The sequence below is a fragment of the Pholis gunnellus genome (genome assembly GCF_910591455.1).
Source record: "Pholis gunnellus genome assembly, chromosome: 11".
NCBI lineage: Eukaryota > Metazoa > Chordata > Actinopteri > Perciformes > Pholidae > Pholis > Pholis gunnellus.
The window spans coordinates 22,346,439-22,363,487 of NC_136538.1; the positions used below are offsets into that span (position 1 = coordinate 22,346,439).

Sequence of the window (17,049 nt, forward strand, 5' to 3'; positions counted from 1 at the left end):
GCTTTGAGCTTTCTCCAGCAGACCCCTCCCCTCTCCCCCCCCTTCTCCATGGTTACGCTCTTGCCATGGTTACCCTTCCCAAACTGTTGCTGCGGCGCTGTTCCCTCACCATGGTTACTCATAAACCCTCCCGGCGGCGTTTGATCCCAGACGTCAGCTCCTCTCAGAGACGCTTTCACGTCTGAGCCGTCTTCACTGGACCGGGCGCCTTCAGCTGTGCTGAATGTTTACTCACTAAAAGTTACTGTGAGGAACTTTAAACTGGTCCTGAACCAGTCTCAGTGTAGTCCTGATCCTCTATATGAACCGGGCTCAGTGTAGTCCTGATCCTCTATCAGACCTCCATCAGTAAAGAGACCATCAGAGAGAAGATGGTCTGTTTCTATTGAGTTATTCTTGCTGCTCGTCATCGGAGCCACCGGGTCAGATTCTGGTGAAACCAGATGAACTCATGCAGGTTCACCAGAACCTCCTTCAGCTCAGACTCCAGCAGAGACCGGTCCACCGTGGACAGACCCAGATCCTCCAGCAGAGACCGGTCCACCGTGGACAGACCCAGATCCTCCAGCAGAGACCGGTCCACCGTGGACAGACCCAGATCCTCCGACTGTCAGACCCTGCTGCAGTAGAATGAGAGGTTTTCTCTGGTGCTCAGAAACACTACCACTGTAGTCCACAGGGGGCGACAGACTTGTTCCTTGTAGTAACTTTAAAGAAAACCTTTTAAGATGTTACACTCACGTACACCGTTCTGGTTTCTACGTGGGCTTACCTGCAACTGTGACTATTTCTTTTGACTCCTGGTTTGACGTTGCTGGATATTCCAGTGTTTTTTAAGTCATCCTCTGGATTCCTGCTTTTGTGGAAACCTTTTGAAAAGTTCTGAAATCTTAAAGGTTGTCTCTGAAAGTCAATAAATGTTTTTTTATTCTCTCTTCTTATTTGACTTAGCAAAACGTAACACCCCAAACGTACATGATAACAGCAGTTTAAATAACTGGCTTTAAAAAGATAAACAGCAAATGAATAATATCAAACATGAGCTGAAGAATGAAGTGGGTTCAAACAGTTTAATCTGTGTTTTTCTCGAGTTATCACATTGAGTGTAGTCACAGTACGTCGGTGGAGCCGGAGGAGTCCTTAACTTCTGTGGCCGCCGGATGTCATAACAGCGTTAGAGCAGTGAGCGGAGTTTATGCATGTTGCTAATGTTTATAAAGCCGCGGTTCTGTTAGCAGCAATATCACCTCACACTGGTGATGGCTTATCTGAAACACGTGTGTGTGCAATACAGAATACAACCTTGTGCAACCTGGGTGTGCCTCATGTTTGACAGAGTCGTGTGTAATCATTTATACCTGGAAAGTACAGCTGCAGGGTTTTCAATCTGCTGCAGCAAATGTGCGCTTTATTTCTCCTTTTCTACTATAACGCATCAGCTGCAGACGGGTCGGTTTGAGTCAGAAACGCACAAACACGCCGTTGATGGGTAGCCGGATCTTTTCTCAATGTTTTCTTACTTTAAGATGTTTACACTGAGACACACAGCAGCTCAGTCTCAGTCACAGAGACTCCATTCTGTCGGAGGGAACGCCTCTGTTTATCCTCCCTCCTCGGCCGTGCTGCAGCCTAAATGAGCCTCTTTGTGTGTTTATTTTCTCAGCCTTTCTGGGGTTGTGTTTGGAGGGCTTTGTTGTTAATGGGGACATGATGTGCTTTTGTTAAAAAAGCATGTATGATAAGTATAGAGAGTGTGTGTGTGTGTGTGTGTGTGTGTGTGTGTGTGTGTGTGTGTGAATATCGTCTTAAGGGCATGGAGGGAGTGCACCAAAATGCCTCCAAGCATTTTCCACAATGGTTCTTTTTCCAGTGTGTTTTATGGCTCCTCAGACAATAATGCCCTTTTGTTTTGTGTATGTGTGTGTTTATGTTTGTGTGTCTCTGTTTGTGTGTGTGTGTGTGTGCGTGCAGGTACAATGGCTCCCTGCCCAACGGGGACCGAGGCCGACGTAAGAGCCGCTTTGCACTTTGCAAGAGACCGAAGTCAAACGGGGTGAAACCCAGCACAGTTCACATCGCCTGCTCTCCACAGGCAGCCAAGGTGATCACACACACACACACACACACACACACACACACACACACACACACACACACACACACACTCAAGAAGTTCAGCAAAGCTTCCCTGAGTAAGCAGAAAAAGGGAAAACGAGGAACAAGTCTGAGTTTAAAAGGTATTTGAACATGTTTAACTGGAACACGCTGAAGCTTTATAGCAGAAACTACGTGAACGGTCCGGTTGAAGGTAACTGAGCGTTCTCTAGTAAAAGCCTGGGAAGCACATGTCCGCGCGTTTCCTTCGTCGGCTATAAGGCCGACCAGGAATCTGTTAAAGTGAACAGAGGGGGCTTGGACACGTGCCCCACCCTTCCTATTTGTATCCATTGTTCAGGTTCAATCCTCGTGCACATGCAACACTTTTGTCTCCTCACCTTCCATCCTCTCTTCCTTCAGGCCATAAGCAACAAAGACCAGCACAGCATCTCTTACACTCTGTCTCGAGCCCAGACGGTGGTGGTGGAGTACACCCAGGACAGCAATACGGACATGTTCCAGGTAACAAGCCCTCGGCTCTCGCAGACAAAGATACAACCGTTATTTATCACCACCTCGATGGATTTCCTTGTAATATGGCGTTACTTTAATCCAGTCTTGGATTTCTCCTGTAAATCAAACGAGGGGTGGATTTGTCAGACCTGAACACACAGACGTGATGCACATATTAGATTCAGTGTGACTTCAGTGCTTCCTTATCTTTGATGTTCAATGTGAGTAAACATCCAGGAATCCTCTTCGGAATCACAGGAAGAAGACGCTCCTTACAACTGCAGAACTTGCCTGATAATCATCACATTTTAAAGTTTTCTTCATGATTCTTCATGACTCCATAAGCTAACTGACTTATCTGATGACCGTAACGCGTCGTTGACCACGTCTTCTTCTAACTTCTCCAGATCGGTCGGTCGACGGAGAGTCCCATAGACTTCGTGGTGACGGACACGGTGGCCGGCAGCCAGAGCAACGCGGACACCCAGTCGGTCCAGAGCACCATCTCCCGCTTCGCCTGCCGCATCATGTGCCAGCGCACGCCGCCTTACACCGCGCGCATCTACGCCGCGGGCTTCGACTCCTCCAAGAACATCTTCCTCGGGGTGAGCTGTGTGTTTGGAGAATAAGAGAGGAGAGAGTTACCCGGCTCGTGGCTTTTTCTTAAAATCATAAATGAGTGAATGTGAAGTGAAGCTGGACCTCTAACTGAAAGCTGAGAGTGTCGGCCACGTCCCAATATAAAGAAGAATATATACGAATGACAAATAAAACCTGAAACTACAGATTCAGACCTGCTTAGTGAACATTTGAACTGTCCTGATGTTCCTCCTCTGGGTTTTTCCCATCAGGAGAAGGCCGCTAAGTGGAAGACGTGCGACGCTCAGATGGACGGGCTGACCACCAACGGCGTGCTGGTGATGCACCCTCGAACCGGCTTCACCCAGGACTCCAAGCCCGGCGTCTGGAGGGAGATCTCCGTCTGCGGCAACGTCTTCACCCTGAGGGAGACTCGGTCGGCACAGCAGCGGGGGAAGATGGTGAGGAAAAACACTGCACATGGGCCTTTCTATATGATGAGGATGATGAGGATGATGAAGATGACCTCACTAGCAAACTCAAGCTATAGGATAGCAAGCTGACAGCGTGCAGGAACTGATTTATTTGGCCACTTGGCAGCAGAAACAAGTTGTAAACACCACATTGACACATTAAGTCCAACATTATCTCTGTTTTTGGTCTCCACCTACGCCCGAGTGAAGTCTCTTTGGCTGCTGAATGCTCCGCTACGTTCACCGGCTAGTTGATGTCTGCGTCCGTCTGCTGTTTGACGCTGAGCAGGTGGTGTCATGTGGGTTTGTGCAGCTTCTACTCTAAAAACGGCCGCCGGCTGCTGCCGAAAGACACCGTCACGAGAGCGGTGAGAGTGAACCAAAACAATGAAACTCGCCGTAAAGCTGGGAACTGCAGATTAAATGAGCGACTCCTTTCACGTCATCACATTGTTATTATATATATAGATTCATTATAGCTGCTTATAAACAGGAGGATCATGTGATTGGTCGCTTGCGTCTGTGTGAGTGTGTGAGTGAGTGTGTGTGCTTCTCTGTGTCTGTCCACGGCTGATCTCACATTCTGCTGCAGCAACCTGCGTAATGTTTTGTGTTTTCAAGTTACGGCTGCGTGCTCAAGGACCTTCACGCTTTACTCCAAACACCTTCTAGTGCCTGTTCTGTTTTGTTCCGCCATAAACCGACTCCTAACGATACGTCAGTGGTCGTTACAGACACACCTGGCCAAGTCAAGAGTTCTAGTTCTTTCTGTCTTTGTCCTTTTTTCTTTATGTCTTTCTGTCCTACGTGTGTGTGTGTGTGTGTGTGTAACAGGATCTTGTAAGGAGATCCTCCAGCTGACGTCGGAGCCTCTCAGCCAATCGGAGCGCTCCCTCGTCAGCGTGGTCCTCCTCTGTTATTTGAGTGACTGGATTGAGTTTGTTGGTGTCTTTGATGAGGATGTTTCTCCTTTTTATTCAGTCACCCACAACACACACACACACACACACATCATCAACCACAACGACCGCACAGTCAGCAGTTCTGACGTTAACGCGTCTCTTTATCTGGCGTCCCACCTGTTTTTTCTTTTAAAGTCTCTCCAGCGCAGCACAAATGAACAGCTCTCTTATCTCCACCTGCCCTTTACCGCCCGTTAACTGTGTGTGTGTGCGTTCTCCAGCGCCGCACAAACACGCTCGTTATTTCACAGTCGATTGGCAATTTAGATCATCGGCAAAGCACCAGTTTCCATTATGCACGGTGACGGAGCACGATGGGGTTTTATTGAACACCGGAGTGGAGAACCACTCAGGAGACTCTTTTCTGTCTCGTCTGTGGTGATGATGTCACAGAGATACATCTTTCACACATTTTGGAAGGATGATGTTTCTATCACTCAGAGAAAAAGACAAACCATGAACTGAAACGATCCGCTTCGGCTGAAGCATCGGTTTGTCAGGTGGCCTTTTGAGAAGAAATCTGAAAGCAAACAGGAGACATTTACGGTTCATTAAAATGATCTACGTAGACGGAGACCGTGTTTCCACACAGCCAATCAAATGGCTCCATTTTAATCAGTATTTGCATAAAGCAGCATCGTCAGCGTTCTTCAGGCAGACGAGCACAGCAGCTACTCGAGACTAAACAAAGTTCTTCCCTCTTATTGAACTTTCAAACAGGAAAACACGCGTCTTGTTCTGGATCTTAATCTTAACAATAACAAACCGCTGGCTGTCAATCAAACACACGTAAAGCAGCACTTCTTTTACGTGCATAAAAACACACATTGACGTTGAAAAATGAACGACCAAATGTGATTTCAGACTCTCAGCTCTTTAATCTTTTTAATGGAGAGTGTTGCTCTCTAAACGGGATGACTGCCCCGCGTTACTGCAGGTTAACAGCTGAAGGACTTTCTGATTGAATGGGTGGAATAAAAAAAAGTCGTCTCAGCATGTTTGCCAAAAATCTATCTGAGCTAACTGTGTGTGTGTGTGTGTGTGTGTTAATAGTGTGCTGTTCCCTTGTTTGTTATCTCGCCTGTCCTTAGATCGTTTAAATAAAAAACATCCTTCATCAGAAAAACACAACGCCTACTGAGAGGAAACAAGTTAGGCTGAAAATAACGTTAATAATTTGTGTTTTTGGAGGATGTTTCAGTCGTGACCGTGAGGTAAAGATGGTTTGTTTCAGTTTGTGCACAGACTCGCTGAGCCAACAGGGCAGCTGCATGTCCTTCTGCAGATGGACACAAGGTTGAATCCGGCTTAATTAGGAATATCTTACAGTGCAGTTCTCTCTCTCTCTCACACACACACACACACACACACAGCGGTTTCCAGTGAGCCTGTTGTGAAGTGTAATAAATGAGTAGCGTGTCGGAGCTCCTGCTGTGGTTAATGAAAGCTTTTGTGCTGATAAATGATTCACTCCGTGTAAATTAAATTATAACGGCGTGGAGGTTTTCAAGTGTGCTCATTTATTTATCATTGAACGTGTTTTTCTCTTCGTGTGAGATTCAGAACATGGCTGTGACTTCTTCACGGCTCTCATCGTGGCGATAACAAGTTGATGCTAATATTATGAAACGTTACGGAACTAACTTTTCTACGATACCGTCGGTGCCGCGGGTCAAAGCTCAAGACTAACTTACCTGATAATTCTACATTTGCAACAACAAACTTTGTTGAAATCGACAGAAAGAGAGCTAGTTGATGTTAGCGGTTAGCGGTTAGCAGCAGGTGGGCAGCACAGTCCTGCTCAGCTAACGGCTAACAGCTAACGTACGGATGCTAAATGGGGTTACATTATGATGCGTTCAGGCTCCATTCAGAAAACATTAATGCAAATGGCAATACATGTTGAAGTACATGGGATTTATTGTACATTGGGTCTCGAGAATCGTTGAATTTCTCTGGTATCGTCTGCTGGAGGAAGAGACGCGTGATCCTAACGTTTCTGGTTTGAAATCCGCTGAACAGCTGGTGGAATAAAACAACAACAGTTTCTCCTCCAGAGAGACGCTGAACTCTGACCCGCTGCAGATCAGCAGCTCGTCGGCCAACAAGCTTCAACTGGACCGATGTGAATGTGTGTGTGTGTGTGTGTGTGTGTTACTGGTCAGTGTGTGTGTGTTACTGGTCCGTGTGTGTGTTGCTGCGTCTGTGTCTCAGTGTATGTGTGTGTGTGTGTGACACAAACCTCTCCGGGACAGACCGAAGGTTAAATGACCGTCATCAGAAATGTGTTTTCCTCGAGCAACAACGTGACCTCACCGTTAATCTGAGTGATGTCACCACAAACCTGAGAGCTCCTCTGAGTATCTCTTCTTCTTCTTCTTTTAAATAGTTTGTCGTCATCGTCTCATTTCTGCCGGAGCCAAAATGTTTCATCCAGATTGTAGTTTTCTAAATGTTCCAGCACCAACTCTTTGTGTTTCCTCCTCTCGTCTGATGTCATGCCTGCGTTACGCTGCCACCTACTGCTCTCAGGCAGATACTACAACATGTCAGTACCTCCATTCTCCAACTGAGACTCTCCCAGCATGCATTGGGAGAGAGGTGTGGTGGGACAGGTCGCTGGAATCAGGTCGCTGGAACATAATACAAACTCAGCGTTTGTATTGTGTTTATTTTTAGCCGAGCCAGCGGGCAGTGATGTCAGAGATGGTCAGTCTACATGTCAACAAGTATCACTGAAGCTGTAACTGTGATGATGCTAAACCATCATCATGTTCTCCTCTACATCAACTGTCATCAGTGTGCTCAGTGTGCAGTTAGTGCTTCATCATTTAGAGTTTCAATGCAGAAACTCAACATGTCTGACAATGTTCAGCACAATAAAAGTAAGAAACATCTATATTTATATATATTTATAGCACGTCTCTCTGTTCCAGGTGGAGACGGAGAGCCAGGAGCTGGTGGACGGCTCCCTCGTCGACCTCTGCGGGGCGACCCTGCTGTGGCGCACCGCGGAGGGCCTGTCGCGCACCCCCACCCTCAAACACCTGGAGGCGCTGCGGCAGGAGATCAACGCGGCGCGGCCGCAGTGCCCCGTGGGCTTCAACACGCTGGCCTTCCCCTCCATGCGGCGCAAGGACACGCCGGACGAGAAGCAGCCCTGGGTCTACCTGCAGTGCGGCCACGTGCACGGCTACCACGACTGGGGCAACCACCGCGAGGAGCGAGAGGGCCGCGAGGGCCGGCAGCGGGAGTGTCCCATGTGCCGCGCCAAGGGCCCCTACGTGCCGCTGTGGCTGGGCTGCGAGGCGGGCTTCTACGTGGACGCGGCTCCGCCCACTCACGCCTTCAACCCGTGCGGCCACGTGAGCTCGGAGAAGACGGCGGCCTTCTGGAGTCAGATCCCGCTGCCGCACGGCACGCACACCTTCCACGCCGCCTGTCCCTTCTGTGCCCAGCAGCTGACCGGCGAGCAGGGCTTCGTCAGACTCATCTTCCAGGGGCCCCTCGACTAGCAGGAGCCTCCCCAGCGTCCTTTGCGTGAAGCTGGAGCGGGAGCTTGTTATTCGTTAAGACCCTGCAGACACCGGGGAGCTACACAGATCTGGTTTTATTTCCTCTGCCGTTAAGATATAAACTTTTTGTCTGGACTTTTTTGTCTCTCTCTCATTTTTAAGTGACCTTTGTATTGATTTTTTTTCATGAATGACAACAAAGATTTCTATATTTTCACGTGAAACCAGAGACACAAAAACAAACAGAACACTGCTGGGTAAACCTTTTTTTTTTTGTTTGTTTCTGGGAAAGAACTTTCAGCAACCGTATTTTTCTAAATTACTAACACGCCGCGGTGCAAACGTGCGGTTTTTATTCATGTTTATTGTTGCAATATTCATCTGTGTACATCTCTCAGAGCTAATTTAAACAAAGATGTTTATTTATGGCCCAGGAACCAACGGCTTCATCCTCTTATCCGTCAGATGACTTCAGCTCTATTACGCGTTTTCATTTTAAAGTTCAGTATATTGTTGAGCAGATATAAAGTTTTAAATGTCTTCTGAGGGTTTCGTCTGTCCCCCCTTGTTCACCCCTCAGATCTGTTTGTCGTATTTATACCCCTCACTTTGAGTGTCAACCCCCCCCTCAAGCCTTTTTCACATTCAAAGCAATAGACTTGGACCGTAAACCTCCCAAAGCATTATGGGAAACTGAGTCTTCTAGGCGTCTGTGTAAACACTCAGACTTCCTCCCTTTAAAGTCAGACTGACGCGTTTCTGTTGGAGAGAGAATCTCCTCTGATCACATGTTGGCCACGATACCGCAGCGATGTAGCTAACACACACACACACACACACACACACACACACTCTAACCAAGCCTGGTCAAATCATTTTTGTTACATTAGAAGTTTAAAGGAACTTGCACACAGAAACTAATGAACAAAGATGACAACAAAGTGCTGCTTATTCCTTCTTCTGCTGTGATGTTTAAGCTCACCTGCACAGGTACAGAATGATCAGTATTCATTATTGTGTTGAGTTATTTATGCTTTTAACTTACAACAACATCCTGAAATACAAACGGTCACTCCGGCCAGTTATTACAGATCAGACGCTGTTAGAGGCCGATGCAGACGGGTGTTTTATTTTGAAAAACGCTGATTTATTGCACCGTTTCAGGCCTGATTTTAAATACATGATGTTAGAGGAAGGACGACTTTGCTTCTTCTTCTCTCTCACCTGAGTTGATGCAGTGCAGGAAGTCCCGCCCATCTGAACACATTCAACTGTAGCTGTTTGACTCAGGTTTAAAACACACAAACACACGCATGGCTTCAGGCTGCACAGTTGTCTTTATGAATGTGTGTGTGTGTGTGTGTGTGTGTGTGTGTGTGTGTGTGTGTGTGTGTGTGTGTGTGTGTGTGTGTGTGTGTGTGTGTGTGTGCGCCTCCGTGGCGCTCTGCACCGTGAGTACAAACTGGATCAGGATGTCCTGACATACTGTTCCTGTCTAACGGTCACGTTAACCCTAAACGAGAGTTAGCGGCGTCTTAACGAGCCGTAGAAGCCGTTAACAGATCACTTTGTGATAAATGTGTTTCCTGTTTAAAACTACGTAGACCTCAAATAACAGCCTGCAGTTTAATTAAACCTTATTTCTGTGAGGTTAAATTATTGTTTTTAATATCAAAACCAGGTTTTGAAATCGCGAGTTGAATCTCAAAAATGTTTGATTAGATAAATTTATCCTCAAATTATTCAGCGCTTCTAAAAAACAAAACACACACACATGACGATCAATGTTGTATTGAATGAACCCTCCTAAAAGATCTCCAGATAGTTACCCCAGTCGTGTGAATGTCACAGTGACCGAACTTACTGAGGTCATAGGTCACAATAATATTAAATCTGACATGTTGAAAGTAATCTAATCTAATTTATAAGCCTCGTTCTCCCAGAATGCTGCTGCTAAACAACAACACATCACTTCCTGTTTACTCACAAGACAAAGACACACACAGTCGCACTGTAGAAACACATCAGAGTCACGTCAGGAGTGTGTGTGTGTGTGTGTGTGTGTGTGTGTGTGAGAGATTGTAATTTATGTGATGATTGTATTTGTGTGTGCGTGTGTGTTCATCCGTCCGCACAGTAGTTCTCCATAAACACAGATTCATTCCCATCACTTCAGGGCTCAGACTGCAACACACTGACTCACCTCAGGGAGAAAACAATGTCCTGTGTCTCACACACACACACACACACACACACACACACACACACACACACACACCCCTCATAATACAAACGTCTAGTCTGGATTTCCTTCACCCACTTTTTGTCTCGTGGTGTGTCTCTGTGGGTAAAGTGTGAGTAAAGGGCTTCACTCTGTGTCTCTGTACTGTTATCTCAACCCTGTTTTTACTCCCTCCACTCCTCTTCTTCTTCTTCTTCTTCTTCTTCCTCTTCTTCATCTCCTGTCCGGAGTCTCCTTGTGCTTGAAAAGGCAAAAAAGCAAAGAATGTTTCCAGCAAACACTTTTTTTGTAACAACTTTAAACAATAAAGTGTAAAAGTGACGTATTTCATAGTGTTCTGGTTTATGATCACAAAAACAAACTGACTAAATGTCTTTGTTCTGCAGCAGAGCGGTGGTGAATTAACAATAATATATCATTATAATAACAGCTGTTGAGTTCCAGTCTCCTGCATTCAAAACTTTACTTAAGAACATAAAAAACAGAAATGTAAAAAACAAAACAAAAAATGTAATTAAAGTATCAATAGTTAATTAATTAATTAATGCTACTGTAAGTGTTAATATATCATTATTGGATTATTATTGATCAGTGAATATGAAAGCAGTATGTAGATAAGTTAAAAGTACACGTTTTCTCTCTGAAATGTAGTAAAGTATAAAGTACCTTAAAATGGACATACATTTTTGTATAGATAATGAAATAGTTCAAATGTGACCAGCTTTGATTATTTAATTTAACTTTTGAGTCGAGTAGACGGCGTCACATTTAGCTTATTTACCAAAGAATGCTTCAGAAAAACAAACTTACAGCTTCGTTCCTGATACACGAGCTGTAAGGTGCGTTTTTATTTTAAACATGTCGAGAAAACACAAAAGCATTTTTTGAAAAAAGAGAACAGCTTCAGTTCATTGAGAAGGTGAGTTTAAAGCTTCACGAGTTTTAAATACAAACAAAACCAACTCGTACATTTAATATGTGTGTGTTATTGTATTAGTGGAATCTTTCAGCAATTTGAAACGTCTGAACGATGAGCGCCGTCTTCAGAAAAACGATCTTCAATGAGTTCCGTCTGGAGGGAAAACTGTGCGACGCCGTGATCAGAGTCCACGACGTTGAGTTTAAAGTCCACCGGATCGTCCTCTGCAACTGCAGCTCGTTCTTCAGGTGAGCTGCTGGACTTCATGTCATTTAACACTGAAAGTTTGAAGGTGACTTGTGGAGTTCTTTGGGGCGCTACCAGAGCTATGGAGCAGTGTTTTTAGGGGAAAGAAAAATCTGCTTTGAAAATGTTTTTTTGAGGAGAAAACATGTTGTAAATGCATTTTAGTGAAAGACAATGAAGTGTTTCTGTTGACAAGAAAACTCCACACGTAGCCTTTAAGTACTGGTTTGAAAGAAAACGCAGAATATTTTTTTTCTCAACCATTCAAATAGAAGGAGAACAGACATTTCCATTTGAATCGACTTTTGTAGCAGGATAACCTTCCTTTAAACTCATCCAATTTACAGCAAATCGGCTAAGCGACTAAAATGAGCGGTGGGATTAGCGAGCTAGCAGGCTAAGTTGCTAGTTGCTTTCTCTCTAGACGGCCGCATGCAGACGCATACGCTCTCTCCTCATTGGGAAACAAGCTAAAAAAAAGACTGGCGCTCAGAAAAAGGCTCTATGTGGACATTATATGGTTCTCTCTTAAGAATGAAAAGCTAGCTAGCTAGCTAACTAGCCGGCCATGTACGGCCCAACTGACGTGTGTTGTCACCATAACAACAAACAAACCTTTTGTACAAAGCGAAAAAAGACCACGGAAAGAGTCCATTGTATTTCTATTTTCACTTGAGTTATATAAGTCAGGGCTGAAGACTACAAGTTTTGAGAAAAAAAAACAACAACACGGCGACGGCCGTAATCCAAGATGGCGACAGCAAAATCGTCGAACTCGAGGCTTCAAAACGTCCAATGAGTGACGTCAAGATTCAATGACGTGGCGTCCGTTAAAGGATCTTTCCTAGACTTCTATCTCCTCTGAATCTCGGCTCCACAGAGATTTCTTCTGCAGTAAATCGTCGCCATCAGAGCAGCAGCAGGTCTACAGTTTCTTCCAGGTGTCCCCCAACACCATGAGCCTCATAGTGGATCACGCCTACACCGGCTCCGTTGTGGTGACGAAGGAGAACGTTCTGGAGCTGCTGGCGGCAGCGGACCGCTTCGCCGTCAAGGGCGTCGTTCGGGCCTGCTGCGATTTCCTGGAGCGGCAGCTCAGCGCCGCGACCTGCATCGACGTCTGGATGTTGGCGGACTTCCACAAGTGTCCCGAGCTGAGGCTGAAGGCCTACTTCTACATCCTGCTCCACTTTGAGGAGGTCTCAGGGTTCTCCGAGAGGTTCCCGCGTCTCTCCGCGCAGCAGCTGGCGGATTTCATGGAGAGGGACGAGCTCAACGCGAGGCGGGAGAACGTCGTGTTTGAGGCCGTCCTCCGCTGGATCGGCTTCGCTCCTGAGGAACGCCGGGGTCACTTGGCCATGCTGCTGAGCAAGGTAACATGAAACCAGATGTGTTTGGTAGAACTAAAGTTATTTTATTTACGAGGAGCTTAGATAACCACAACAAAGGAAACATGAGGCGGACTACAAAAGGAAAAGGCCTAGTGGGTGCTGGTCAGATTAAAGTATTAAGTTCAGAGGAACACAGCTTACTTTTGATAAACAAGGGTTTTTGCCTCCAACTGGTTCCCGATATTTGCATATCAGGACAACTCATCTTAGATCATTGGTAGCATGTTAACTTCTTCAATAGCTATCGCACATCAGGGAGCGATATATCGATGGACTCTCGAACAACTTCCCTCCCTGTCTCTGTCCAGGTGCGCCTGCTGTTAATGTCCAGTAAGTACTTGGTCGACACTGTGAGCATGAACGCTCTGGTGAGGACGAGCTTGCCGTGCATGACCATGGTGATCGACGCCATGAAGACCCTGCAGGACTCCAGTTTGGAGAGACCTCTGACCAGCACCCGCCTGCCCTCTGCCGTGCTGCTGGCCATCGGCGGCTGGGAGACGTATTTTCCGACCGGCAGCATCGAGTCATACGACGTTCGAGCCGACCGCTGGGTGACAACGAGCTCCAGCTTGGAGGATGGTCGTACGTTCCACGGTTGCGTCGTCCTCGACTGCTTCGTCTACTGCATCGGAGGCTACGACGGAGACAAATATTTAAGCAGCGTGCGAAAGCTCGACCTCATCACCCAAACCTGGCAAGAGATGAGGCCGATGCACGAACCCCGGAGCTTTGTCGGCGTGGCGGCGCTGAACGGCTGCATCTATGCCGTGGGAGGCCGTGACGGATTCGGGCTGCTCAAAACCGCAGAGAGATACCAGCCCGACACCGGACAGTGGACTGTGATAGCGCCGATGCACGAGCCGAGGAGCAACAGCGGCACGGCGACGCTGCACGGTAAGGTATGTGGAACTGAGGACCGTTAAAGAGCAATTTAACAGCAGCTGGACATCTTGTTTGTGCTGAAGGTTACAGACAGAATGGCAGACAAACAGTGATAAAAAACAATTTAAAATAGTAGTAGTTATCATGACGCCACTCAGTGGTTTGTGGACTCCACGTTTTGAACCCTCGAGTTTAACGTTTTGGCCGTCCCCATCTTGGGTTTTTGCAACCAGTGAACGGAAGTGACCATATTTGAACTGAGGAGTGACGTAGAGACGCCGTATACGTCTCTGGTAGAGACCTGTCAATCACTGTGTAGCCCCGCCCTAAAGCATCCCCTGCTTTATGGTCTGTGTGACTCTAAATGGACCATCATTTACTAAATGAACATCATGCTGTATTGAAGAAGACTTGAAACTAGAGATTGAGACCATAAACTCATGTTTACAATGTTTACTGAGGTAATAAATCAAGAGAGAAGTAGAGTCATTTTCTCATAGACTTCTATACAACCAGAGGAGTCGCCCCCTGGTGGTCACTAGAGAGAATGCAAGTTTTAACTAAATTAAGCAAAATTGGCATTTTATGTTTTTTTGTGGTGTCCAGACTCCTTAAAATCAATGTGGATATAATCTGGAGTTTGCCACAAAATGCAGTCTGAACAAGGCCTCGGAGTCTACAGTCATGCTAGCAGCTCTGTGACTAAAGCTAAATGCTAATGTTAGCATGACAACACGACAATGCTAACATGTCGATACTTGTTACTTGTGCAGTGTTCACCATCTTAGTTTAGCCTGTTAGCATGCTAACATTAGCTAATTAGTACAGCCGAAGGCCTTTAGCATAGCAGGTATTTGTTCACAGATCGTGGTAGCGTGGCTAACAATAACCGATGTTGTCTCTTTACGTTTTTTCCCAGTTGTACGTCTGCGGTGGTGCCGGCGTGGATGAACCTCTGTTGACCGCTGAGTGCTACGACCCTCACACCCACCAGTGGACGTGGATCGCCCCCATGCTATGTGCTTATAAAGCAGTGCGGTCCGTCGCCTACAAAGACAAAATCTACGTAGTAAGCAGAGCACACGAAACATCGATGTCATTCATTTTTTAGGACCATCGCTGAGGACACTGAGGACGTATTGTTGGTATTGATTCTGGAAATTTGTTTATTTTAATGACCGAGTACCCATTTAGCTTCTATGATTGACTTTTATTGGGGGCTTCTCAGCCGTTTCTTAGGGTGAGGGTTGAGCTTTTACTCGTTGATATTAAATACCACATTGTGGTATTTGTTTTTCTGAGGCTGGAGGTTATGGAGACCGCAGACCTACGTGCAGAGTCCTCACCTATGACCCAGGATCAAACAAGTGGAGCGAGGAGAAACCCACGATGTACGCTCGCTCCGGCTTTGGCATGGCGGTGTTGGAGGACCAGCTGTATGCGGCTGGAGGGTCCGACGGTTGGAGCCCCATCAGTAAGGTGGAGCGCTACGACGAAACCACCGCCAGCTGGCACGTGGTCCGGAACATGGAGACGCCTCGCACCTGCTTCAGCCTCTGTGTGATGGAGCGAGACGCTTACTCTGCTGCCTATCTGTCACGGCTGTCAGGAGAAGGGCCTCCATGTCTGTGAACCGGTGGGTTTATGGTCCATCTTCCATCATCCGAAACTACGATATCAAGCTCTTTTTGGCTGTTGTTCTTTATCATCTATCAGCTTTATTAAATAAAGAAATACATGTCTTAATTCATGAAATATGACTCTATGGTGACACTTTGTAACCAAGATAGCCACGACCAAAAAACTAAATAACGACGACCAAAAACAGAGCTGGCGACGGACAAAAATCCACCAAGATGGCGATCACCAACAACCAAGATGGCAACGGCCGAAAACCAAGATGGCAACGGCCAGAAACCAAGATAGTGATGGACAAAAATCCACCAAGATTGCGATCACCAACAACCAAGATGGCTAATGCCCAAAATAAAAAAGATGGGGACTACGTTCACTTCCTATATACAGTCTATCGTTCACGGTTGATAAATAATGTAACTTCAAGCTAAAAGCAATATATCTAGAAAAAAACAACGATAATTTGCTGTTTTCCAGAGAGTTATGTGCTCAATACCAGATATCCAATATGACTCTCTTGGTCAATGATGAATGAAGTGATTTTAGCTGCAGAGAAAACAGATGACGCTTGCTCATTATTTTTCATATTGCACTTTATTCAGCTCCGAGGAGGCAGAACTGGGCCCCGAGACCTCGTCACCGTCACAGATCAACACTTATTGCTTTCAGACATGTCGGACCCATCTCAAGTATATATATGTGTGTGTGTGTGTGTGTCTGTATATATGTGTATATGTGTGTGTGTGTGTGTGTGTGTGTGTGCACCTCCTGTCTTTGCGTTGTGTGGACGCTGAGTGACGGGATGGACAGCGGAGTCGTAGGACATTAAGGTCATAATGTGAGCAAACAGAAAACAGAAATATCATCTACATCACACAGGGGACTGTACAAATAAAGGCCTTCACTTTAACACATCAGCTGTTACATAGAATGTCATGGCATTACAACATTATGACTGAAAGGGCACCAAACAGGCAGACTCACAAGCTAGTTTCTCCTCTATGGTACAAACTGTTGGGAGGTTATTCTGGACTCTGGAAGAAAGGGACCCATTTATTTCTCAGCACAAACTCCCCTTCAGACTGGATTTCTGCACAAGATGTCGACCTGTATATGAGACGTGTCGACCCTCACAGAGCATTATCACCATCTTTAGCATCTTTCAGCTTCTTGTTCTTGGTTTTCTGGCCTGCAACCTTTACAGTTAGATGAATCCAACACTGCATCAATGAACACAGATCTGATGTTTCGGTCTCTTCACCGGACGCTTGAATGATGTGTAAATCACAAGCTTGTTGATTCAGAATATGTCTGAGTAATTTAACCGCTTAACTATTATATTTTCTTAAGTGACTATTCACGGGGCTGATGGCCCAGCGAAGGGTTCGAATCTTTCTGTGTGTCTTCTTCGTGCACGATGATCTGGAGACTTCCTGTGAGTATATTAGCCGCGTGATGACCCGTCGACATATAACGACACTTTAATCCGGTTACGTCTCTCAGTTGAACATATCGTTCACAGCCGAGTTGTGGAACCTCGCAGTGAGAACTTTGTGTTTGGAATAAATGGTTAAAACGCTCCCGTAACTTCC

The 17,049-nt window shown here is 46.1% G+C and overlaps 1 protein-coding gene across 2 annotated transcripts in view; it reads left to right on the forward strand.

Annotated features, from left to right (window-relative positions):
- peli1b (pellino E3 ubiquitin protein ligase 1b) overlaps positions 1-10,651 on the forward strand; it is a 34,775-nt gene extending 24,124 nt beyond the window's left edge. For both annotated transcript variants that reach the window (XM_079168774.1, XM_079168775.1), the window contains exons 3-7: positions 1,972-2,101; positions 2,518-2,619; positions 3,018-3,215; positions 3,462-3,650; positions 7,561-10,651. In XM_079168774.1, coding sequence (XP_079024900.1) covers positions 1,972-2,101; positions 2,518-2,619; positions 3,018-3,215; positions 3,462-3,650; positions 7,561-8,139 — 1,198 coding nt within the window. In that variant the 3' untranslated portion in view covers positions 8,140-10,651. The remainder of the gene's footprint in view (positions 1-1,971; positions 2,102-2,517; positions 2,620-3,017; positions 3,216-3,461; positions 3,651-7,560) is intronic.
- Positions 10,652-17,049: the final 6,398 nt, after the last annotated feature.